At 44.0% G+C, this 27,204-nt stretch overlaps 1 protein-coding gene across 15 annotated transcripts in view; it reads left to right on the top strand.

Moving 5' to 3' along the window:
• Positions 1-3,920: 3,920 nt before the first annotated feature.
• Positions 3,921-27,204, top strand: part of LOC117210929 (actin-binding LIM protein 2) — a 30,673-nt gene continuing 7,389 nt past the window's right edge. For 7 of the 15 annotated variants that reach the window (XM_033454394.1, XM_033454393.1, XM_033454386.1 and 4 more), the window contains exons 1-10: positions 10,412-10,873; positions 21,215-21,375; positions 21,770-21,935; positions 22,724-22,961; positions 23,369-23,687; positions 24,860-24,931; positions 25,570-25,756; positions 25,925-26,184; positions 26,264-26,525; positions 26,606-26,692. In XM_033454394.1, coding sequence (XP_033310285.1) covers positions 10,783-10,873; positions 21,215-21,375; positions 21,770-21,935; positions 22,724-22,961; positions 23,369-23,687; positions 24,860-24,931; positions 25,570-25,756; positions 25,925-26,184; positions 26,264-26,525; positions 26,606-26,692 — 1,843 coding nt within the window. In that variant the 5' untranslated portion in view covers positions 10,412-10,782. Of the gene's footprint in view, positions 4,100-10,410; positions 10,874-13,316; positions 13,354-17,406; positions 17,432-21,214; positions 21,376-21,769; positions 21,936-22,723; positions 22,962-23,368; positions 23,688-24,859; positions 24,932-25,569; positions 25,757-25,924; positions 26,185-26,263; positions 26,526-26,605; positions 26,693-27,204 lie in introns of those variants that run through there. The other 8 variants (XR_004488175.1, XR_004488176.1, XM_033454395.1 and 5 more) reach the window with 5 other exon arrangements.

Below are 27,204 nucleotides of genomic sequence, written 5' to 3'. Positions count from 1 at the left end.
TTTTAAATTAATACTCAAATTGAAAAACGAATGGCAAACAATTAGGTCCACTGAAACAATACCATCGGAGAACAGAAGCCGTTGCAATTTCTTTTTGTGAATATATATTTTTAATACGAATTCCGAATTTACGAACACACCTTCAATCACAAATATTCAAATTAATCGTTAATATAATATCGTTTGTACCAGGTTGATATCATTACCAATATTCTTAATACAAAATTTGTTAATTTCATGTAATTAATATAAAAGAAAAAAAACGCGACGTGCAAGAAGACCTATCCTGAACTAATAAATAATACATAGAAAAAGAAAATGTTGCTACTCACGGGTATAGTAAATACCCGCGGTTACTGTGCTCGCAAAAAATTCTACGTAATTCAACCAGTCACCCGTGTCGATTCGGACCTTTCGTCCTACGACATGATCGAGTGACCGGAGGAACAAAAATGCATGCGACTCACGATAAGATGCGAGGAACGTAGTCATCGATGCTGTGATAGCCCAGGGGAAATCGTCGTGAAGACCGCCATCGAGGAGGAGTCATGCAATTCCATCATGGAAAAAACTGTAACAATGCATGGAATATCATGATTTACTCTTAAATATGACGTTAATTAATTGGAAAATTTGAAGTAGCGTAAGATTAATCTCTGTTAAAATTTCAATGACGATATTTAAATCAGGAATAGCAAATTGAAATACAAGGACTAGAATTAAACAAAGTACAGATTACAAAATTACTTACATTCTTAGCTTTTGAAGCCCCACTTGGTCCTTTTAGGAAACAGGAGACAGGAGACAGAGAAAGGAGCGATAAACCTTTAACAAAATATGACTTATTATACATATATAAATAATATATCTGCGAATAATATATTTTCAGAACTAAGTGATGATTCACCAAAAAACTTGAGATAACGTAATATGAAATTCTATGAAAACTTTGAACTTTAATGATAATAGAATGATTAAATTGGTAGTAAACTCTAATTACTCCAACAATTGAAACTCTGACATTAAATTTTAAAGTCAAACTTATTTTTTCATTCTAAATAATTCAAGTAGAATAATCAAAGGAATAAAATTAATTGAAATTCGATATGCAAAGATTCTTACATGCTTAGTTTCGAAGCATCACTGCGTCCTTTCCGAAGCACAAGAAAAAGCACAAGTTACGGAAAACTGAAACAAAACGTGTAAAATATTATAATTTGTTCTTAAAAATATATCCTTCATTGTTTAAGGAGTCTAAGCTAATGATAAATAAAACTCTACTCAAAATTTCTAAACTCTAATCTCTGTTCGAAATTTTAATAATAACAAAAATTGAAATCCTGTTAAAATCCAATTACTATAAAAATAGGAACGCTAAAGTAACAATTTTTAACCTAGGAATGTTGATAATCTAATCGTTTGCGAAGCATGGTAAATGCGGCGTCCATTTCGGATCAGTTCGAATTATCGATTATTAATCGTCTATGGCGTCTGTGATGTGAACCCCTATTCTTTCAGTCCCGTGACCGGCCAATAATCTATACAAAAGAAAACCAAAGCAATCTCAAATAAATGTATAACAAAACCAATACAATTTACAATAACAGAACAAATTATAGTAAGATAAAGCAATAATAAAATCCAAAATCTGCCTCAAAGCACGGTAATGTGAATTATCGATAATTTTAACTGTCAGAAATACAGCCAAGAATAAATGTATAATAAACCAATAATTTACAATATTAAGGCTAGTTATAACGGAATAAAGTAATAATAAGGCCCAAATTCTGGCTTCAAGACCGGTAATATAGGCTATCGTTGACTGTAACCTGTCAAATACGCGATCAACGATGAAAGTAAAAAAAGATTTCGGATACTACTTAATTTTACTAAAATTATTATCAATAAGCGGTTAAATACGAACGTACTATTTGTATGAAGCAGATAGAAGTGTAGAAATGTTGATAAAGTCGAAATGGAAGTACTTATAAGGACAGAGTAACGCTCGACGAGACGAATTTTCGCTCCAAAGACTTTCAAGAGTACGTCACCCCACGGCATGTCTCTCCGCGAAACTACGACTTCCCAATATTTCGCACCAATAGGAACGCTCGATTCGAAGTGACAATATATTGCGCCAATAGAAACGCACAATTTCATTTGACAATATTCTGCACCAATAGGCACGCCAAATTTGACTTTGACAATATTCTGCGCCAATAGCCACGCTCGATTTGACTTCGCGATACATTGCGCAAATAGGAGCGCACAATTTTCGTATATACAAGCGCGCGCAAACTTGGTGTATTCAAACAGTGAAATTGATGAAATTGAGGAATAGGAAATAAGATTATGTTCTTAATGAAAAGCTTTTATGTGTTACACGAGTAAAGCTGTTATTATTACATAAAATGTGGTATGTTACTACTTATTATTACATGAAAATCGGGAAAATTGTTCTATCTTGCTTTATAAGTGTCTTTATTAAAGACAAATGTAATCCTTAAAAATTGTTAATAATTAGTAGTTTAGAATAGACCTGGAGAATCGATAGCGAAACTGTCATAAAAAGAGAAACTTTTTTAATTGAAAATAATTTATCATTGTTTACTTTGCTATTAATCGATGTTTAGGTCATAAAATTTGTATTTTATAATACAAGAGAGAAATTTCTACTATTGCCTTATACGTGTCATCGTTTAAAAATATAGTAAACGATTAATTTCTCTTTCTTAGGCAACTTACAACTAGCTTCGTTATTGCATGATTTCGTCATTCTTATGCTTGTCTATCTCGGATAGAATAGTAGATCTGAACTTTTCCATAGAATTGTACAATTAAATACGTTCTTGTCTATATCAATGTGTAACCATACAGGACAGATCCCTAATTTTATAGGTTCTTGTACATGCTAATGTCAATTGAACTCAGCACTTGACCGCATGGTGCAGCACCTGTACCTTGAAACAACTAGATCTACGGGCGTGAGCATTCTCATTTCCTTTCCGATGGAAGCATTAAAAAGAGAAAAAATTGAGAATCAATGATCTTTTTATCGCTAACGATATTGTCATTATCGACAACGGTAATGTTCAACATCTATATAAATCTCTACGGTTTTTGAAGCTTACGTTATTACATGCTGATATCGAATATTCCACGAGAATTACAAAATATTAAGCTATATTTTCAAATAAAGATATAGACAGTCGAATAATATCAATCTATATTTAAATAAATAATTGTATCCTATAGCATATTACAAAATCATAGTCTAACCGTATTTCCTATTCGAATTCATTTGAAATTCAATCACCGACATTATCCCATTATATTTGCAAAAATGCAAATGATATTCGTTGTATTAATGAATTATTTATCCCACGTAATACGTAACAATAAATTTATAACGTCGTTCGAACATTATGATGTCAATTAAGAACACACTAATATATATGTACTTACTACATCGAAATTTTGAACTGTAGCGAAATAGATCGAGATTACGCAGGAAATCGTTCAACTTGACCATTTACTGGCGATGAAACACGATCCAATAAGCCGCCAATTCGTAATTTCACAAATACAGAAAGTACGAAATAAACGGAAACGTTACTCTTGTTTGGCGCCATTTTGCGAAAACATACGAATAAAATTTCAATCTACAATAGCATAATACAGGCTTGCTTTATTTTGTCGTTGCACCTCAATTTATCAACGACTTTCTTAGAAATACATGGAATAGGATAACTACGAACAAAGGGACAATAAAATATCGCTGAATTTATCGGTAGACGAAACGTTAGAAAAATTTTCCCAAAATTTGTCCGACGCGTACAGTTAGGCGATTGGAATCGTAGATACGGTAGTGAAGACGATGGACGCGCCTGCGCATTGTCGCGCTCGCTTGCCACTACAATGTCGGACGTCGAGCGTTCGGTAGTAAGACGGTCTCTTGCGTTTTTCGCGATTTCCTAAGTGAAATTTCGCGGCCGTGTCGTTTCTATTCGTAACCGATATTATAATATGATCGTGTAACCGATCGTCTACGACGAACCGCCGTTAGAAGCATCGTAGCTTGTGCCAGTCGGAAAGATGGGTGAGTAAAAGGCGGAAACCAAGTGGTGAATGCCGGCTAGCTTTTCTCTCTCTCCGCGGCTTCGCTATTCTCGGCGAACGTGTGTGCGTGGCTCGTGTGCTTCCCGTTGCCAAAGAGTTGGAAACCGTGTGCGTGCGGGGTACGCCCCTGCATCGTGCGGTTTCCTTCTGATTTTCACGGTCTTTTCCTCGTGATGAAGACGTCGAATGTTTTCTGAAAGGATCGTATCTCTAAACTCACTCGGGGGGCTATAAATAGGTGGATCCATCGGTTTGACGTTTCCTAGGGTGAGCCCCCCCTCCGACGTTTGTACCTCCACCGACTGTTTCTCCTGTTCATTTTGTTTTCCCGCTATTTGAGAGTGACCTGCATTCTCGAGTGGTGCTGGCTCGTATCCGATCTTCATCTAGGGTTGCCACCTTTACAGCGATTTTCACGGGAAAGTCCACTTCTCTTTTCTCCTAGTCACGCTTTTTTCCACGAGCTTCATTGATTTAACAGAGGCAGAAAAACAAAGTAACGCATCGTGTGCCATTCAGCCTTTTCAACGTGCCATAACTGTTGCGTAATCCCGCGCGTTTAGAATACAAATGTTAATTTCTACAATTCCCGGTCTCTTCGACGCCCAATATACACGAGAGTTTCTCGCAAAATACATGGAATTATTTCAAGGAAATAATCTATAGCGTCGTTGGTTCGCATAAGACTTTTCGACTCTGCTATTCTCGTGAACCTAACATATATATATGATAGGCAAGTGGAGATTGTTTTTTTCCAAACGACATAAAAGCATTCTTTTCGTTGATCGTCTGAAGCGTAAAATATGGACTCGAGTCGAATTCTGTCCGTAGTCCGTGTGCGCGTAGCAGCTATTGCAGGACAGAATCTGAGGACGCCACGCTCGTAAATTTGCTCACGCAATTATGCGTTCTACCCACGCAACCGTACCTCGCACGATGTGCCGTGTGTGCGCTTCAATGCCTATGCAACGTCGAGAGGAGTAACGACGTACTGCAACGCGAATTTCACGAGCTACAGTACTGCATTCTGCGACAAAGGCTACGCTACTGCCCATTATTTTTTTCTCGTCTTTCATTTTACTTCGATGCTACTCTATTCGGTTTCGCTTTCTCGATATATTTAAATACACTGATTTCAATTTATTCGATCGTCTACTACGTAAACGGGTCAACGAGAGGGAGGCTTATCGTTCGTTAAACATCGAATTGAATATCAATCCTGCACATACGAGGCAAATATAGCGGCGCGCTTAATGAATCGTCCCGCTTTTTCTAAAGTAATATGTAGCGTGGCGTCGTGCGCGTCCATTGCCTTTAAATATTGACTTTCCTCGAGTATAATCGCCATATTATCTGTGCCGCAGGAAATTACACTCGCCATTAACGTGCTTAAATTTTGTCGCATACTTGGCATATTTCGACGTCGTTACGTAGCTATCTTTATCGCGTACTATATATCCTACGTATAGCACACCGTCGAGAATATAGCGTATAATTAGAAATAATTCACGTTCAGATCGATATTCGTATGGAACGACTTAGGTCGATCACCCTGAATTAGTCGGTCCTTTTCGCAGAAATCGAGCTACGTTTCATCTCGCGCCTATTCCAACCAAGTTTTAAATAATACGCCGATCCACCAGTAGTATTGATTTTTCTTTTCTTTCGCGTCCCTTGTATATTGACATACATTTGGTACAAGGGTCCTATCCGTGGAGAATGTCGTTAACTCCGTTGCCGGCTTTCAGTGAAACTGCAAGCGCTGCAGATCGATACCCGCCCCCTCGTGCCCGATTCACGCTGCGCCAGTAACCGGAAGGGACAATCCCGTCGAGCGAAATGCATCGAAATTGGCGTGGTCGTGCACCCTTTTTAACGCAAGCGGTACACGCTGTGCATACGGTGGATCTTGCACGAACGACCACTGAAAATCTGAATGCGTCAGAACCGTGGTGCCACGTGGAGTCGCGCAACTCTTGGAATCTTATCGCGGCACCGTAATAAACGGTAAATAATCGACGAGGAAGTGGTTAAACGCGAACAAGTTGATCGAAACTACGGAATTAAGCCGTTTTTATACCGAGATTACGTTCTTGTTGAGAAACCTGATTCGAAAATAGAGCAAGTATGGCTGCAACAATGTTTCTATCCGAAGAAAAAGACAGATCTTTGCCGCTGCGGTTACGCGAGTTACGTGTCGGGTGCGTTCGAGGGAATCCAATTTATACAGGGTGACCCAATTTTAACGATTCCCATAAATCCTGTAGATAGTTTAGGAATCGCGAATAAAAGGAAAGCAACGTCTTAGGAAATGTAGTATCGCGCCAGACTTTGTCCTCGGGCTTCGTTCCAACAGAAAGTCGGAGATTCAAAAGGATTTCATCTACCTCGGATAAAGGGCATTCACCCAAATCGATATTCTACCTACCTCTAGTCGTATTCCGGAAAGGTTACTGGTAGGTGGAGATCCTTCGAGGAAGTCACCGGAGTGGATATAACGTAACTCCTTGATTACACAAGCCGTGAATTGCGACGAGATATTGTTTATTATCCCATAAGCAGATACGGTTACGTCTGAATATTAATTCGTTACGTTCGTCTGCGATTCTCCTTGTTGCCCACGGGCAAATGGTAGGAAAAAATACGTGCTCTTTTTCTACAAGCATCTATATATTATGCTATATCAAAATTTTGCGCTAAGTTCCTAGAGTATATATGTCCTCTTTATCGAGAAGTCGCTAATAACCGTTGCAAGCTACTAGAGTCTCCGACACGAGCAAAATCGATGTTAAATGTCAGGGCACACGGCCGAGGCTAGCTGGAAGCAACCGTTGAAAAAGCAGGAGAAAGCAGGAGTGTATACGTCGAAGCGAGAACAAACGAAAGTTGTCTTCCGAAGCTCGATTCTCTACTCTCGCTGCATCGATCGATTAAAGATGCCGATTAAAATGTATAAATTCGTAATACGTGTATTCGAATAGATACGTGTATTTTTAAGCCGCGGCTTGATCAACCGGTCGAATTGCGAACAAATCGAGAAAAATAGTTTATCGCGTACGAACGAGCTACGAACCAGTTGGCACGAGATGCGAATGCTGCTCGGTTTGCGGAGGGTTAACGCGTATCGAATTCGCGAAACGCGGAAAGAAAGAAAATCACGCGAGTCTCTGACTCGCTATTTAATTGTCTTATCGTGGAAACGAGTTGAGCGTGACAAAATGGTAACGCACGAAGGACTTAAGTCTTCTTAAACGGATTGACGTTTTCTACGTACGTACGCTCTTCTATACGATCTTCTCGCGCGTTGTTTAGCCTGTTGAAAGCATTATAAAGTCGATGAGATAACGGAGACGTTATTGAGTAGAGATTTCCGACGTCTCGCTTTTTCGCGAAGACAAGTGCACGCGCGATAACGTATCGAACGACGATCAGAGTTACGAATGGAAAAAATGATGGCGGAGTAAGGACGGACCGGTCGTCGGAAGCGCGGCCTTTCGATAACGACTGGACACCAGGTAAGAAAGGAGATTTAAAAAGCCGCTACGCGACTCGGTCACGCAGGTATCGACACTCGACGCGCATCACGCTCTGCCGTCTTATTTTTCTCTCTCGTTTCGCGTTTCTTCGATTCGTTGCACGATACCAGTCGTCACGCATTCCTGATCCGCGCCCTGATCGATCACGCCCCGCTCATCTTTCATCCACGCGCTTCGTTCTTTCTCTCTCTTTTTACTCTATTAACAGAATCGTTGTACATTCAAGGCGTTTGTCTCCTCGCGAAGATTCTTTAGATTTGTCTTTACGTTATAGTTACATGTACATCGTTACGTATATTACAGATTCGTAGACGATTCAAAAGGCGACAGAGAGAATTTTCTAAGCGTAGTTTGAAATTCACGGTATATGAATATAGACAGGTAGTATCCTCCCACCTTTCATAATGGTCCTTGTTACGTCCGGTGACTCTTTATATAAACCAGAATCCATCCCTCGGTCAAGACTGCAACCAGCCTTGCAAATAAGGCGTCATGATCCTAAGAAACTGTCGTAAGATTAAGAGCTTCTACTTTACTATCGATGCCCTTAAGTACTATACGAACATCTTCGAGTCGAGACGTTCCTTACGATTATCGTTCGATCAGATAGAAAATGGGGAAAGCAGGTTTTTGGGATAGCCAACACAACCTTATTGCATTTTCATCTTTTGACCAGTCGCTATCTCCGTTGGTTTTCCGTTCATTGATCGGTCATCGTCTTAATTTGCTACCTGCACTTCGCTGAGAATACACCTACACGCACCACGCCTAACTACTTATATCTACGGGGTTGTTAAAATAAACTGTATATTTTAATCTGTTAACTGAGTGTTATCGTGAATTCAATCGCCAGTATTGTCCTAACCGAAATAGGCGATCGACCGAATCGTGGCGAACAGTCTCGTTGCATCGAGACACCCTGTATTTATGTATCACTCTATAAATGAATGTACAGTGTACACGCGTGGCGCGTGCGGGAACGTACACAGGTGTTCGATGACTATAATCAAGCATCGCAAACTGTTTCAGTTTACAAGCGAAACGTACTTCGTCGTCGAAGTACCGAACCTTTTCTTTTATGACTAATCCGTTAATTTTAATCGTTTGGACGATCGATGAACGTAGTGCGTCGAAGGATCGTCGTCGAATATAGAACGCAAAAATCGAAAAAGACATTTAACGGATATATGTACATCTAAATCCTGTATTTCCAATCGCCATTGCGTAAATTTTATATTTGATCGCGAGGTATTTATTAATAACGTGTATACGTGCCTGTAACGCATACCAGTACTATCTGAAAGCAGATAAGCCCCGGTCGGTATAGAATTCCCTCTTGTTGCATATACATCTGGTAATGTAATAACACGGTCGCGTAATTGATTTCGAGATAAAACACGGTCGTATCGTGCGCGAGCTATGGCCAGCTATTCGGATCTCGTTTTCATCCTTGATCGAGTTTCTTCTCCAAAATGGAGATCCATCGACCGAAAGGTTAAAAATTGGGCCCATCGAAGCGACCGAATTATCGTGGAACTTCGTTCGTTTTAACCAACTATCGAGAATCCACAACTTTATCGTCTGACAATGAACATTCGTCGTGTATGGCAGCTGATTGCCGATGGTCGAAATTGCACGTACAAGTTTCTGCTTGTTTTTCTCGGCAAAGAAGGGTAAATAGAAATTTATGCAAGCTCTCTTGCGTGTTCGTTCGTTGGTCCTCGACCTAATGACACCGCTCCCCGCGCCGCCTGTATAGTTCTGTCGTTACCATACGTGACTCGATGCTGCAAATAGTACCGAGAAACGTGAATGAGAACTGCAAAGTAAGATTATCATATTTTCCAGTCCTACCGTTAATTATTTCAAGAGGACGCGACGCTGGTTATTATTCCGCTGCTATGCTAGCACGTAGGATTTCTTTTTCGTGATACGCCGCGTATTTTGATGAGCCTCGCATGTAGACATCGTGTAGACTCGTTGCTTCCTCGGCAGTCGAAAAGGCGATTAGGATTGCCACGCTCTTTTTAAGCGTTTGATCACAGCGTCGTCGTAATCGTATCCGTTATCCTCGTTTACCCCTTAAACGCGATAATTGCCCACCCGTACATGGAGCTATGGCAAGTTATTTTAAGGAAAAAAACGAAATAGCGACGCGCGATGCAAGATACTCCGGTTTTGAAATAATCCGCGAAGTATCGCCCGATTAAATATACCTGCACGCTGACTGGAAACAGCTCGCGTTCCATTAATAAGCCTTCCATTGCAAATAATCAGCGCTTTGGTGCTCGCGGATGATTTTACATTTCGTACTTCCGCCGCTATGCGATATCCAATGTTATTTCGTAGCATCTACTTAAGGCAATACGAACGGAGGCATCCAATCCTCCGTTAAAAGGGATCTTTGCTTTTAAATCATTTTCTTAGAAACGCGTCGACAGGCAAGAAAGACAAGAAACATGGAAACACCACCGAATTACGTAACAGTCGCCGGGTTTCGTCGGTCTCCGAGCGCAAAGACTTCCATTTACGGCTGGACGCACGAATTAATCGTGGCGAGATGGACGCGTCGATACACAGATATTTTCGGCGTGGATCGAGCAGCCGAGATCGTCGATGTGCACGCGTGCAATCACGGCGGAGGGACGGCCGTGAAAAGTAAACGTCAGTCTTGCCGCAGTCGGTTGACAATCGGAACTCGACGCACGAATCTCAGCGCCTTCGGTCTCGATCGCTCTCTGCCGCCGCCGCCGCCGCTCGCGTCAGTCAGTCGGCGATCGGCGCTCGTGCTGTTGGTTTCGTACGCTTCGGTGACTGCAGATCTGTTACATCGATCGCGATCGCTACCCGTCGTACGCGCGTTCGTGCGAATCTTTCAAAGTGTCGCCGAGTGTCTCGAAATTGTAAATTTTTCGTTCGAAAGTTCTGTCCCGCCTTGTATTCGTTATTCCCTTTTGCTCCTCGGGGTGATCGTATCGAGGAGTTTGATAGATCCTTCGTTGCTTCCAATCGTGATACGGATCGATTATCTTATCGCAGCCCGACGAGAGACGAGAAGAGGAGAAGGTGTAGATCGCCTTGCGGGATTATCGCGAATATTACGCGATCATCGCGAGCAGCCGATATAATGAAGTCGAAGACGAGCGAGAATTTTATTGCGAGTGAAAGTAACGGGGTCAAGAGGGACCAGCAACTGAAGCAGAAACAGCTCAAGAGTGGTAAGAGGTTGTTTTCGCATCGTATAAAAACTGCAACTCGAGACAATCGCGCTTGAAAATGACGCCGAGTTATATTTAACGGTAAGAAAAACCGCGTGCAGTGGGTGTTTGGAATCGAGCCGTTTTGCCTTCGCGATCCTCCGATCGTATCGAGCAGCGGTGTTCTTCCGCTCTGATTAAATTGAAAAGATCGAAAACGTTACTCACTCCCACTCCCCCTATCCCGATATTATTCCGCAAATATTTACCTCGGAACAAGCAAATATAATATACTCGCGAAAAAAACTTTCGCGAGCGTTGACTCGGTCGCTGCCTTACGATCTAACTCCAGAGTTCGGCAAAGGGACCTTGAATTTCTCGTTAATCGATCGACCACGATAGGCAGATGTAATTGCGTCGATTCGCAAAATCGCACGTAACGCTCGACCACCGTGTGACATCATCCGCGATTCTTAGATAACGCCGAGAAGATTTTGTTTTTGATGGAAAATGCTCAAATTTGAAATCAGCGACGACAGGATATTAGACGCGATAGCGACTGCACGATTAGATAAGGCGACGAATAGCCAAGTAGAACATTCGCCGATCTTGAGAAAGAATGGAAAACGATAATGGCCACTCGCATAATCGACGTTTTCCTTCGAGTTCGCTCGCTGACACGCGAAAAGTTCATCGGTACGGTCCCTTTCTTTCCGTCGTTTCCTCGAACGGCTCGTCACGATTTTCTCCCCCCCCCCCCCCCCATGTTCGTGACGTGACCAGCAAAAAGAACGTGACTGTTCAGACACGATCGATGCATCTTTAAGCAGAGAACGCCGATGAAAAGCCCCGAGAAAGGAGTAACAACTTTCTCGTTACTCGCACAAACATAAATAATCCCGTGTTTCGAGATTTTTTCCCTCCTTCGAAATTCATCTCGCGAATTTTAATATTCCTTCGCGTTAGTTTTCCATCGACTCGTCGAACGTTCTCTCGTTAAAGATGTTAACCTAAGGTAGGTTCCCATGTTGCGCACGGTGTTTCCCACGTGCGAAGCACGGTTCGATATCGTCTAGCGCGTAATTGTTTCTCATTGATTAGAAATTAATGGAAATCAGAGAAAGACGAGAAAGCTGCACCACGTGACTCCTTCGCATCGTGGCTAGTAATTATCGCGATATCGTTTCGCTAATCGCTCGGCAACGCCTCGATGAAAGTTAAGCGGCCGTTGTATACAGGCCACTTTGTAATTCAATTCTTCGTGCATTCGTTTCTCGTGGGCTACCGCCCGATCATGTTCGATACATTATTAAATAGTTGTAACACACAGCCACGATGCGGTTAATTGCACACAAAAGATGCATCGCATCCTGTTGCATAAGCAACGAACGATTACGGTGTTTCGCTACGCGATGCGTCGTTTTAATTACTTCGGGTTACAGCGAACGTGCTTCGACATCGGTACTCTGCTACTACCGTTTCTTTGTCCTTTTGGAATTTTCGAATTTTCAAAAAGCGTTTACTCGTATCTTCTACTTGTATCTGTCGGAAATTTCAAAACTGGATATCGACGATAACGCTTTGGACTATTATCGAATCGTAACGAACGATTTAGTGGCGCATGGTTGATACTGTTCGATAGGCTGTGCAAAAATACCGATAACCGTAGAACGAGCGTTTAAAAGCCTTTGATAAGGTGGAATCGCCGCGACGGAATCTTAGTCTGTACGTAATCGTAGTAACGGTTGGAAAATACCGCAGTTATACGGACCAAGAAATTCGTAAGTCGAATCTTTCTAATAACTCTTCGATGTTTTGGTATCGAACGACAACGGTGTGGCGCCTACGTTCGTCTAACTCGTGCCGTTTGCTAGCTTTCCGTAATATTCGACGAAAATTTGCCAGTTGGTTTCTGTTACTCGAAAACGATGCGTAATTATCGATCGTAATTCGTAATATCCATTAGATACGTTCGATCGTCGGTCGATTCGTGTGTGACCCAGAGTGCATTAGGAGAAAGAGCCGGCCACTTAGGGGTCGTCGTGTTTGACCCCACTTTACGACATCCTATTTAGACCACTTATGAATCATATTAACATACCGAAGCGGAGAGGAACGTACGTGGAACGGGTTACGCTCTGGATGATGGATTGCCATTACGAGCCGAATCGTGCGACATCGTGGAGCGAGCGAAACCGGTTTCCTCCTGCGTCGAGGGAAAAAAATCCGCGTGGTTTTCAGTGGTTTCGTCGATCACAGTAACGTTATCTAACATCGTGGAACGGTGAATTGGCAGCGTGATATCGAACGAACGTGAAACGAATCGAACGTAGAACGGACGTTGCTGAGTTCAAAGTTCCTTTTTGTCCGGACGCGTACATCCGTGGCCTTAGGGGATCGATTAATTTCCTCGAGACCAGAGAACAACCAGGGCACTCGTCTTACTTCGTTTCGTTATTGCTGCGACCCGCTTTAAGGGATGAATCAAGGGTTGAAAGGCGGTAAAGTCCCGCGGTTTGTTTAAAGTAACCCTTGTTACAAAAATGGATACGAGAGAATCGATCGGCTGCCATTTATACGAACCTTCCTGTAGCCTGTATGTCGTCGTGCGTCCCTTGCAAGTACACGAACACCACCAACGCGCTCGCGCGTCTTAATCAGATTAAATAGATTCTAAACCAGTCCGTGTATTTATACCTCAACGGAGCAAGATTCGTTAAGGAGAGCCGAGTACCACGTTGAACGAGTAACGTAACGGAAATATAGCACACGAGCAGGTCTTTGACCCGTGGAATTAATAAACAAGGAATTTAGGATCGGGTTTTCGGTAACCTGGAAACACGGTTTCGCCCGACGTCCCATTTAAACGAGCTTATGAATCGTATTAACGCGATCAGGTGTACGTGGGACGACGCGTGTGTGGGTGAACCGCAATTGCGTAACTTTTCCTTTTTTCCAGATCCGTGTTCCGTCGTTTCGAACACGTAATTATTTACGTCAATGAATTCCCATCGTGTTGGAACGTTTAACGGGATGTCCGAAAGAGCTCGGCGGCGAACAACGAAGAAAAAGTCCAAGACACGAGCTCCGAGTGTTCGTAGGTGCCGTAGATCGTAGAATCGTTGTCGACGCTGGTTCCGTTCGATCGTCGTTCGTTAGAAATTCTGGCCTCCTCCTACGAACTCTTAGCGGATTGCGCGCGATTAACGCGCTGGATTCCACGCCAGAAATGTCTGCGGAGACTATCGAGCATTGTTTCTACACGGCGCGTACAAATGGCACGCGCGTTCGCCGTCGCAGAACGTCACACGCGAGAATGGTGACAGGTCGAGGAAACGGATAAACGTGCTCCATTTTTGCCAAAGCGATCGTCGCTTTCGACTATTTCTCCTCCATCTTATCGTTGCTTATCGCCGCTTTGGCTTGGAATCGGAACGAGGTCGTCTGAGATTACTCGTAGACGGGATTTCTCGCTCGTGCGCTGGTATGCGTTGCTTGCGGTAGCTGGTCCATCCGATTGTTCCAATCAATCGTTCTAATATTATAGCGTTTTGAAATATTTCTGCAAAGTATAAATGTGTCGAGGTGGTCTTTTGCGCATATCTGACAGAGCATCGGCCTCGTTACTAACAGTCGGTGCGAACGATAAATAAGGCCAAAGGCCTTCCATCATCCTCACGACGATATCACAATGACACTGTACAGTTTGTATTCGTCGTTCTTCCCGTCATTTCGTTCTTCACGGCCATCATCGTGACTAACCGTAATCAGCCACTAATAGTTTTACGGCTACAATTGAACGGACCTCCGTAGAAGTTCCGTAAAAATTACGAACGGAATGTTGGTAAAAAGTATTTTAGGATCGTTCTAAATCCGCTACGATTCAACGAGTAACAGCTATCGCGTGCTAAAAGGTTAAATCAATGGATTCTACGGGGGTGCTATTCGCGCGATCTTGTGCCGGACTTGCTCCGATGAGTAGCTTTTAATCCTACACGAGCAGTCGATCGAAAGCTAGCGTAAATTTAAGGCGCCAGTGACGCGTGGTCGTGGAGGGTGTGCCGTTTCGACGGAGCAAACTCTGTTTATACCATACAGAACACGCCTCGTATCGAAGTTTCTCGCTAACAATGAGTTTCATGGCGGACTCGCGATATCGTATCGTATCGTATCGATGTGGAAATTGCAGCTTTGTTGCCAAATGGAAGCAAATAGAGAATCTTCGTCTGTGAAACCGCAAATAATTTCTGGCGATATTGTTCCTTGATTCTGTGCACCGTCGCGTTTCAACTATCAACGAGCGGAGCAGGTAGATGGAAATTGCTCGTCATCCAGTCCCCCCCCCCCCCTGTAGACAGTTAAAATCGCTCGCGGAAAATACAGCCGCGTGAGAATTGCCTTTAACTCACGTGACAGCACGGTGACGTCAAATATACGAACGGCGAGTCGGCATGATGTCATCGCGTATTTTTAAATTTGTCGCCGTGTGAACGTGGTAAACACGGATTTTTGACAATCGTACGTATTTTTGGATCTATTTTATCGCGATCGATAAAAAGAATGGAAAGAATTTTAGACAGGTGCGTTTGCAATTTCAATTATACTATATTAATGGCAGGAGTTACGTCCGAACGCTTATCTTATCTCGAGACTTTTCGATAAATACTTCGATAAATATTTCGATAAATAAACGGTTTGATCTGACTCGCGATTCGACCACATCATTCCGTTTGAGTGTATCCATGATTTGGCGATTCAGCTCGGTGTTACCATGGCTAAACGAGGCTAAACGAGACGAGCGAGAAAGCTTGATTTATACATCCGGAAAACGAGACCGATCGTCTCGCCGTAGCGAAAAAATGTCACGTATCTCCTGACAAATCGACGCCTCTTTGATACACTCGGTACGATGTAATTATTTGGCTCGCGTATACGTACAGGCAGATTCAGAAGTTATCTAAATTTAACTTGAAAAGCTATTTTGTACATTTACCACAAACACGCTCGTTAGGTTCTACTTTCCAGGTTTGCAAAATGTTACGCGTTGCACTGCACGAGGTAACGGCGATAAACTATTCTTATCTGCGTACGTTCTACGTGTTGTTACACGCGAAAATATAATTTCCTCGAGTCGTTATATCGCGTGAAAGCTCGCACCGACGCGACCAATTAAAATTGGACCTTCTATTCGTCTCCGATGGCCACCGAAATCCGGCGATCTCATCTTTGAATCATCTCGTATTTTCGTTCGGATGATGGCATCGCCTTCGCCGTCGGCAGACACACGAGTTTCATACGTGAAATTTGCACACGAATCGTAGCCGCATTTTTTTCACGAAAGAAAAGAAACCCAAATATCCATCGATCCATCGAGAAAGCGAATTACGAAATAATCGAGTTGCTCCTGCCGCGACCGCCAACTGTTCCACCATACTCAACGGAAATAAGGTTGTTTGCATAACGATCGATCGACTCCGAACGACGAGATAAACCAGTCTTCCTTCTTTTCCGGTCGACGAATCTTAGGTTTCGTCGCAGTCTCGTTTCTTTTTCCTACGTAACAATATTCCAATTCGTAGATAGATGGAGATAATTGATGAACGCCGTGTACACGGAGAAAGGAGGAACGAGGGATTTCTTGGCGTTCGAAACAACTTAACGATGAAACGGCTTCTGACAGGGGACTGAATCATCGAATCAGTAGAACCGGATTCTCTCGTACACATGGGAAAGTTCTTCCATCGGTTCGTCATCGAGGCTGTCACGCGAACCTCGAAGCTCTATACCCAGTCTAACGGAGATTAATCCTAGATCGGCATCCTTGCATCATAGAGTCGATTCCCCCGTAATTTGAATCAAGTTATATACTTGATTGTCCTTGCCTTTGGTTTATTTAGTATCTCCTGCGTCTTAGGTGACGAGGACCACGCATGGAATTTACCGTATAGACGATAAAATACGAATCAAAAGTAAATAAAGTGTAACATAAAGTATCGTGATTTAACGATAGGACTAATAGGAGAGCATTTCCAAGGTAAACCTTCGAGATCGCTCGGATTTACTGGATGTACGTTAATTGAATGGTCGTTGCGTTTCCCGAGGCGAGAAAGGAACGTTTCATTTCACCGCGAGGAAGCCGTGAACGACGGAGAAAAAGTTGCGGCGTGAGTCAGCCCGCCGCTCGGACTGGTCGTGTGACGATCGTACTGTTATTTCCTTTAACGCGTTTGCCGGTCGTTCTACTACCCGAGCAAAGAGGTACTTATTTACGTTCGTGGTTGTCTTCTCGCTAGTCATCGTCGTATACGGAGCTGGTAGCCGGATATTAAAAAGGAAAAAGGAAAGAGTCGATCCAAGTTGCGTAACCAAGCATATCTCGAGCTGTACGTATATCCGTTGTTCCAACCTTTGTCTTCCTCGATGACAACGCAGACGCGGGGGATAGATCGCGTCGTTACATCAAGGGTGGCTAGTTTTAGCTTGTCCAAACATCGAGTCGGAGGTTCACGCCTTAGGAGAAACGTGGCGCTACGTTGAAATAAACTCGAGCAATTGGCACCGCGCGCAGGATGTTGGAAGGTGTAGCGTTATAAAGAAATTTATTTTTAGCTTGCTAGGAAACTTGGTATATATTACTTTAAGAATACCGTAGGAAGCGCAAGAAAGATATCGCGGTACAGATAAAATAAAGTAATTAGAATTATACGAACGATAGAGCAGAGATACTACGATAATAGTTTATTCGTGATTCGTTCAACGTGGCACGTTTCTTTCAGACTCTGTTCTCTTTGAACTTTGATTCTCACTCCCAACTTCGACGATTCCCGCTGACACACGACGCGCATGCGACTAGAAAGACACCTAGCACTTGCTTTACGCGCGTTTCTTAAATCGCTCGTCGATCGTTTCCGATAGTCTGTCATAAGCGTTCTCCTCTCCGTCTTCTTTCGTTCGTTCGAATTCCCATTCCTACGATACCGAGAACTGGAACAAACTCCTACTTTATACCGAAGTCTCAAAACTCGACCCTGGACTCTGGAGAACGTGGTAATATACCGAAAACCTCGAAGTTTATATCGTCGAGGACGCGATACTACGTTAGAAACTCGCCGATCCAAACCACAAGGGAACGTAATAATACCTGAGAAACAGTAAAGACTTGATTTACGGAGAACACTGTGTCCAAGGATGTCCTAGATTCGGTTTACAGCAGGAGATAGTAACATCTCGACACCTTACGACCTTGGTAAATTACTCGCGTCAATGGCGTCTAACTTTTTCCGGTTAATCTGCTCCGTGAGACCGCTTATAAGCTTTACGTAATCGAACCGTGCACATCCGAGTATTTACTCTCTAGGTCAGCACAGGTCACGTCGATATAAAAAATCTGGTCGAGTGGTACGAACGTAAGCGTATCGTTACGCGATCAGCGATCCCCGTTCTCCCTTCTCTCCCGCCTTCCTTCCAAGAAAACTTTCTTCTTAATCGTTTTATCGAGAGGTTTCATCGGTCGAACGTTGTCTTGACGCACGGCCAAGTATCTGCCACGTCATTCAAACGTTAATTACGATCGACGCGAGGTACACAGTGATTGGTACGATCGCCGTTAAACGGCGTATCGAGCGAGCGTCCAATTAACGTAAAAACCGGGCGGCCGTGCCGTTTTTGCGTTACCAAGCACGTGGATAATTGAAAAGTAGACGCGAAACACACCGAAATGTCCATTAACCGAATGGAAAGCGGCAGACGTTGAAAATCATTGCGAAAGATCTTTGCATCGTGCAGGTTTTATCGTACGCGACGGAATCGTTCTTTCGAACCGACATAGTCTTGACGACCACGAATTCACGACCGCGTTCGAGACTACACCTGGCCCGACCGCTTCCAACGCTGGTAAAAGAGTCAGACCTTCACCCGGATTCGATACGCGGCTCGCGTGTAAGCGTAAGCACTCCGACAAGTGCTCCAGCCGCCTTTTTCTTCGTCCCCCTCCATCTTTCTCGCTTTTTTTATTTTCGTTGTTCTCTCGCTTTTTTCTCCATTTTTTTCTCTTGCTCGTCGTGTCGCTTCGCAGACGGCACGTTGACGCACGCGGTAAGCAGGCTTTGAGTCACGCTTTAGAAGTTGGACGACGAACGGATTACGCGTGTAACGCGCCATATTCGAGCGATACGTGCGTCGCGTGCCGATTGCACCCAACTCCATTGAACAAGCCGATCCGCCAGGAACACGATCATCTTACGAGTTTCGCGAATCGATCGTGCTCCGGTGTATGCGCGGGTGAAACAACGGGTAGCTTGACCGATCCGACTGAAAATTCACGAGAGACGCGGCAACTTACCTTTATACATCACGACAGATCTATCCGTTAGTTTTTGAAATAATTAGAAGAGAAAGAGGCGGTAATTGTCCGTGTGGAGTTAGGCCGGTAGAAAGGTAAAAGAGAAATCGCGCTCGATCGCGGCAGATAAATGGAATTTCGAGACGCGCAGGACTTTGTTTGAAATTTTCATCGTTCTCACAGCTGTTCTCCGTCGTTCGATTATTTGATCGTTGCGAATTGGCGATGCTGGCATAAACGTTGTTGAAAAGACTGGTATCTAGGACGTTTGTATCGCGCAAGAATATCACTGCTATTACCATGATCCAATTAGAGAGCTGCCGTTCACAAACGATAAGAATCAAAAGCTGTTTTTAAAGAAACAGCAGTCGATGCAACGAGAACGTTTCCGCTTCCTAGAAACAAGTTACGGTAGAGGATGTAAAACCCACGAGCAGTTCCACTCCATTTGCTATTAATTGGCGTGACGGGTAAATTTCAGAGCTATCCGTCCGAGTCTGGACAAGTCTGGTCGGTCAAATTTCTTCGTAAAGAACGCGACTATTATTCGGACAGAAATGGATAAAACGAAGGAGTACTCGTTTGTGCGCGACTTTTATCCCCGACGAGTGAAAGACCGACAGTCGTAGATAAAAGTTCGGGCTGGGAAGAGATTTCCTTTCTCCTCGCGAAAACAATGCGTCGAAGAAATTAACGGTCGACGATAACGAGACCGGACCAGTCTGGATTCGAAGCACGGACAGCCTTTAGTACATAGTATATGTAGATCGTTCGCTCGAGATCGGTTGCGAGGACGATCGTTGCACGTGGCGCGAGCTCGTTGTGGTTATGGTGTTCATCGAACTAAGATCGATAAATTGAGTTGGCGGCACAACGTTAACCCTAATAAACGCGGTCACAGAACGACACCCGTATCACCCTTCGCGGCATTTCGCGATCGCGATAAAAATACCAGGCAATCGGCCTGTCAGACATCAGCCCGTTAGTCATTTCGCGCGATTAACCATCCGACGTTGAATGCAGAAACGAGCGAATGTAGAAATAGTTTGTTTTTGATTTGCTGGATTTATAGCGTACATCCTGATTATCGCGGAAAATAGTTCTACTATCGTTCCAGCGTACAACGAGCCACGTGTACTGTTTGAGTTCCTAGAACTCGGCTGCTTTGTACACGCAATACGGACCTTTTTCTCGTTTCACCGTCGTGGATCGAGTCTTAAAGTATTGGTTGCGAATAAAGAGCGAATCTAGAAATGCGAGTGGAGATTCGAATGCGCGTTGGTACGTGCAAAGATCGAATCTCGTACGTGAGAATTCTTTAAGAGAGCAGCATGACGAAGAAGAGTCAGAGTTGTTGGAGAGTTGTCAGAATGTTGTGGAACGGACGTCGTGCGGACAGCAACTTCGTAGTCGCATAGTGAACGCTAGCAAAGAACGTTTCGTTTGGTCTGTCTGTTGCGAATTCTCAACTAACCGGCGGTCAGTGAGGTTGAACGAGATTTAAGGCTCAAGGTGGAGGTAACTTAAAGATGCGCAGTGGTATTGTATTCAGTTAATTTAGTTGCACTGTATAACGAAGAGTACGACGATCTGACGAAGACTATTGTAAAACTTCTTCAAGAAGCTTAGGCTGATCCTTACATACTGACTCCCGCCCTGGGTTTTCCTTCTTACCATGGCTTTTATGGGATGGAGATCTATTCCTTCCGATCTTGCAATTGCGTACCCTCCTGGCCGCATATCCATTGGTATAATTGATTGATGCGGGATGTTTACTTCAGAGCGGACCCATCGGGCACTTAGGCACTGTTAATTAGTCTCTTAACGAGGTCCTCGTCGTAAGGTTTAAAACTTGGCAGGTAGGAAATTCGCGCTTTACCAGAAGAGGCAGGTGTGTGTTGTCCGAGTGAAACGGACGGCCACTCGAAATCCCGAACACTATCCACCGATGCTGCTACAGCTTAAACGATTCCTTGTATCCTGTATCTCGTATAAAATCGCGCCGTTCTTTTTCATTACAGGTAAAACATTCTGTCAGTCTTGCAAGAAGAAGTGCAGCGGGGAGGTGCTACGAGTGCAGGACAAGTATTTCCACATAGGGTGTTTCAAGTGTGCTCAGTGCAACGCGAGCTTGGCACAGGGTGGCTTTTTCGCGCGCGAGGGCTCTTACTACTGCACGAAGGTACTGGAACGTACGAATAAGAAACCAAGGCGACGATAAGAATGACGTAGAAAGCGAGAGGACCGCGATTATGTAGAGCGCGTAACTCGAACCGCGATAAATAGACTTCTTTGCTTTTCTTCTTGTTTCCCGTAGTTTTGCCTCGAAATATTTGACAAAGAGCAAAAGGACGAAACAGTCGCGGTATATCGCGTTACAGAACGTTGCAGAAATTCCCAATAAAATCTGCGCGCAAGATTCGCTAAAAGCTGTTCGTTCGTTCCGAGTATTTATCTTGGCAAATACGCAAATAAAGCATCGCGTCCGGTGCGACGACGAATTTCACGGGCTGCCTGCGCGATACGATGTCCGGTGAATAGTCGGTAACGGACTCGTGGGTTTGTTAATTTTTCAGGATTACAGAGAACGCTGGGGGACAAAGTGCGCAGGTTGCGGAGAATACGTGGAGGGCGACGTGGTCACCGCAGGAGACAAGCACGCCTTCCATCCGAATTGTTTCCATTGCCAGCGGTGTAGGCAACCGTTACTCGGCCAAGGGACCAAGGTGTCCCTCGTTCAAGGTGAGCTTCCTTTCAGGATCAGCGAAACGGTCGTACCTCGTAAGGAGTGCGAGCATCGAGTTCGTTGCTATTCGATCGGCGCAATTGGAGTACCGGTAAACCTGTTAAAGCAAATTACCACTTAGGTGTATATCGCCATCGAACGAGGCTACGCTCGCGTGGCCTTGTAACGATTACGCGGCGAACGCTTAAAAATATGCGTGCGTCGAAACGAGCGTATCGCGAGTTAAACTTGCCCCGTTTCGCTTCTCCCCATTGTTTTCCCGTGCAAATATTTATGCGCATCTTTTACCATTGCTTTATCGATCTGGCTGGTCGAGGATGCCGATAAAGCTGCGTATTTTTAGAGCGCTAGTTCCACAAATACACGCACGAAGCTTCGATTCTCTGTTTCTCTTTCCGACCTTTCAACTCCACCGATTACAAGCACATAGAGCGCGTTCAGAGAAAATTGGCCCTCGAAAAGACACGGGGAAACGCGTTTATCGATCATCGTGAGAACTTGATCGATCGCAACGATGCACGGCGGTTATTTATACGCGAAAATACGTAAATCGAACGACCGAACAAGCCACGAATGCTTCTTCTCCGCGAGTTGACGTTAAGCCGCGTTGTTTGTACGCGTACAAACGATGAATCAGCCGCGAAGATACGGCGTGCATGATCGTTGATTCGTGTTCGTTTCTCGAATAAAAGACAATAGAGCGTATGCGTCAGCGAGTCGGTCGTTCGCGGTCAGATCGTCGACCGGATCTGTCCAATCTCGACTAACCGAGCGTTATCTATAGGTCAAGCTCTGTGTCATCGATGCGTCGGTATCCCGGTTCGAGAGGCCTCGACGCCGGTCGGCAATAGCTCCGCTACCAGAGGATCCGGAGACGGGCCCTCCGACCCCGGTGCCTGCGCTGGTTGCGGAAACCAATTACGGGAAGGTCAAGCTTTGGTCGCTCTCGATCGACAGTGGCACGTATGGTGCTTCAAGTGTCACACCTGTGACACCGTTCTTCACGGAGAATACATGGGAAAGTGAGTGGAAAAATTGGTTATCCGTTTCTCATCCCTCGAACACCCGCTTTACATTCCGTATCTCCGATTTATTATTCCACGATCACTTCGATCGTATCGGAAGATTTCTAATTGGAGATCGTAGAGCTTGTAAAATTTTCATCGAATAGATAGGTGTAGTTTACGTAGCTAGGTGAAAAAGAAACTAGAGAAAGCACGATTTAGAAAAGAGGAGCTCGAGCAGCGTTGAAATTTCGCTGGTTTTTGATAGCCAGAGTAAATTGCCGGGCATTAATATTTACCTAATGCGCGAGATTAGGATCGGAGAAAGCTAGTCACTGGTCAAACGTTAGGTAGCCGAGTTCATCCAGAACGTCCGCCAAACACAGATACCGGTACCAACGAAATTCCTCCGCTTTGATTAACAGAGATGGAGTGCCTTACTGCGAGAAGGATTATCAGAAGCAGTTCGGCGTGAAATGTGCCTACTGCAACCGTTACATCAGCGGAAAGGTGTTACAGGCCGGAGACAATCACCACTTTCATCCGACCTGTGCTCGTTGCACCAAGTGTGGCGATCCTTTCGGCGATGGAGAGGAAATGTATTTGCAGGGTGCAGCCATATGGCATCCCCGTTGCGGTCCGGGTCCTAGCGGTCCGAACGGTATCGTGAATGGTCACGGCGAAGCTCACACGCCACAGCATCGAGAGTCAGAACGGATTTCCAGCAGCGCTTCGGAGATGCAGGTAAGACCGCGAGCATCCAAGGGATGGAAGAAGCGAAAAGTTCAAGACCGTCGGCCGTTTCGCTATTTTCATCGAGATGACGATCGCTTTCGATCGATCGTTAAGAAAATAGGATCGCGGTTTCCGAGTTTTACTTTATCGTAACCGCGAACCGTTAAATTGGAACTGGCGAGAACTGTATATTGTTTCTGTAAAATATTGTATCATACGTGTATATTCGTTGTTACTGCGTGTTCGTTTGTGTATAGATGGTGGTCGGTCCGTTTGTTTCCTCATTTTATCGTTGTTCGTCTTGATCACTGAGCAGCGATTGTTTTGCCATTCATTTTTCACGGAATCATTCACGCGTCATTGAACTTGGTAGAAGAAGCGCACACCATTAGCATTTTCCGTGCGGATGTGATATCTAACGTCGCCCGCTTCTACACGTTACGTTATAACGCCGTGATCAATCGCCGCATATCACATTCATTTCGAACGTCGACATTCGTAATTGCACGTCGCTGTCTACGTCCGCCAATTGCATTTTTTCCTCGTTCAGTTGCATCGTACACCGTTGAACGACCTAAATCGTGTCCGTGCGCATACTTGAATTTTGAAGTTTGCTATATCCGATCGTGTAGAGGAGACAAAGAAGTAACCAAAAGAGGAGGAAGTATGTTGCCTTCGAGCCGATTCTGGCCCGAAAAAACACGAAACACAAAGTTCAGCTTGCATCGTGCTTATATTTGGACTGTTGTACAACACGTATTCGTGCGAGACGTTTTTTTGCTGCTCGGTTAATTTTTCTGTTCGATATACATAGCCATTTAGAGTAGATCGTTCTAGAACCTAAATTTTCTACCTTTTTTTACTCGTAACCAGCTTTGTGTATAGCTTCGTTTCCATTTTATTCGACGATATATATACGTATTACGTGGCTTTTAACATGCATTTGTTCCTTAACATGTCGTACTTTTGCCGCACGCTTCGATGTCCCAAGTTTTATATACACACATATGTGTGTGTGTGTGTATATGTATCTGTATATATATATATATACACACATATATACGTACGTACATCAACAGTTTACTATATAATTTTTTATCTTTTTTATTATTTTTCATTTTTATTATTGCTTTCTTAATTGTTGTTTCCTTTTTTTTTTTTGGCACGGTCATTGTGTATAGTTTTCATTGCGGTCACGCACGCCAAGCCTGAACGGATCACTCTGCAGCCCTTACAGCAGCCTCAGTCGCAAGGTATGCCATGTATCTCCTAGCCTAGCACAAGTACTCTCTCAAGAGACACCTTCGATTACTTAATAAATACTACTTTAAAACGGTTCGTACATCTCCGCGATTTCATCCTGTAACGGTTAGTTTCGTTAACGGTTTGAAACCTTTCTTCGCTGGTGGTGGATGGTGTAGCGCCCTCCGATATTTTCCATTACTCGGTCATCTTTTTACTTTAAAACGATCTCGAGTAACTACGATACGTACGACTTTGGATAAACCTTCCAACGGCAATGCATAATTTCCAACTAACCTTGTATCGCTCCTCTGCCCAGCCTTCGAACGATATTAGAGTGTCTTGAATATAACGGGGCTTCCAGTCAACAGAGATACCACGTTTCATCAAAAACCTTTCAAGATGACGTCATTATGTCAATTTATTCGCAAATCCTTGACGAAGCTGGCGTATGCGATCGTACAAGGTTTTTTAGTGGTATTCCTAACAGCGGGTTATCTTGAGAGAGAATAGAAGCGCGTTGAGTTTTTTTCTTTTTATCTTCATTTGCCGAGTAAATAGCTAAAAATTAGCCGTATGAGAGACGCTTTACGATCCATCGAACAGAGAGAACGAGTTTAGCCGTGATAATATACGTTAATTGCCTCAGTATTACCCTGCGCGAACTGGCAGTCCTGGACTGATATTGCGAGAGTACGGACGTGGTCCATCCGAAGACGTGTCTAGGATTTATACTTATTCGTACTTGACCGAAACGCCGAGCCAAGGGTACTTGAGACGTCCGATACAGCCGTACGACAAACCACCGACTAGCCCACACTTTCATAGACCTAGCTGTAAGTATCTACGTTTCTTTGTCTTAAGATCGAATGAAACGAAATTCTACTGCGAACGAGAAAAAGAAAGGATAATCGATTCTCTGGCGCAGCATAGTGAAATATAGAAATTGGATAGTGGACGATATACACGCGTCGCTAAAATAACGTGTCATCGTTTTATTTCAGCGTCACGTTCGATAAGAAGCAGTGGCGGACGCAGCAGCCGATCTGGAATGCGTGCTCTGGTCGATGCTCTCAGCGAGACCAGGCCCAAGTCACCGGCCAGTCAAGTAGATAATGACGAGCCAATAGAGCTAGCGCATTATCCGGACGCCATGAAACCTCCTCCTGGAACCAAACCGCCGATCGAAAGAGACGATTTCCCTGCCCCACCTTATCCCTATACAGATCCTGAGAGACGTAGGCGATGGTCTGACACTTACAAGGTATTGCCGCGGACGCCACTTACTTTGTAAGCTTTCTACGTGTTTTATTCTCGATTCGACGTTTCATCCACGATTTCAGGGTGTACCTGCATCGGATGACGAGGACGAGGTGGACAACAAGACGTATATAAAAGAGGTGGAGGAGAAGCTAAAGAAAGAACAGGACGAGCTAAGTAAAATCGACACTGGAATAGCGAAGGTGTTCTTGCAAGATCGTGAAAAGGATCGGGAAAATTTGAGACACAAGGCCGCGAACGTCGATCCAAGAAACGCATCGAGAACACCATCGGCTGCCAGAGAACCGACTTACAGATTACGATACGAGAGTCCGGTTGGCGCTTGTAAGTTATCGCGATTCACTTTTTAGCCTCTCTGTCTGCCCCGGTGCTCGTACTTAAATTGCATAAATGTTTTCGCGTAGCGCCATCGAGAAATATAGATCACGCCCGACCGTGGGAGGACGACGATGGTTTCAGTTACAGATCGAGTGTAGGACCCAGCTATAACGGTAAGCTTCTTTCAGATTCATATTGAATCTGGTCGTCGTTAAATATTTATATATATATATACATATATATCTCATGATCGTTTCATTAACATTAAGTGATAATCTCATCTCATACATGTCCACACGTTCGCACATAACACTAACATTTACCACTCTACCGTTTAATGCAACATCGGCTCGTTAGATTTCGAGGCGATAGCGGGGGGGTGGGGGCCAGCGAAAAAAGATCGTTCCTTTCGTATCGCTAAAAAAGAAAGAAGGATAGAAAGATATAGAATAAAAAAATAAAAAATTTTCTCTATCGTGGATCGCAACGTAGCAACGTGCGAATCTTGCAGTGGGAAGGGGTGATGATGCTCGATTAACGAACGATAACACGCAGTACGTGTAAACTACTCGAGCAGGAGTTTATAAGTTAAGTGGCATAGCACCAAATACCACAGCACACACTGGGCGTCCATTAACGTGACAGGTGATGTATTTATTCCGCTTCTGCATGTGGTCGGCATATT

This window comes from Bombus bifarius, unplaced genomic scaffold (assembly GCF_011952205.1).
Source record: "Bombus bifarius isolate JDL3187 unplaced genomic scaffold, Bbif_JDL3187 scf7180000008213, whole genome shotgun sequence".
Taxonomy (NCBI): Eukaryota; Metazoa; Arthropoda; class Insecta; order Hymenoptera; family Apidae; genus Bombus; species Bombus bifarius.
Note: the sequence above shows the minus strand (reverse complement) of the source record. Positions and strands in the feature narration are given on the sequence as shown.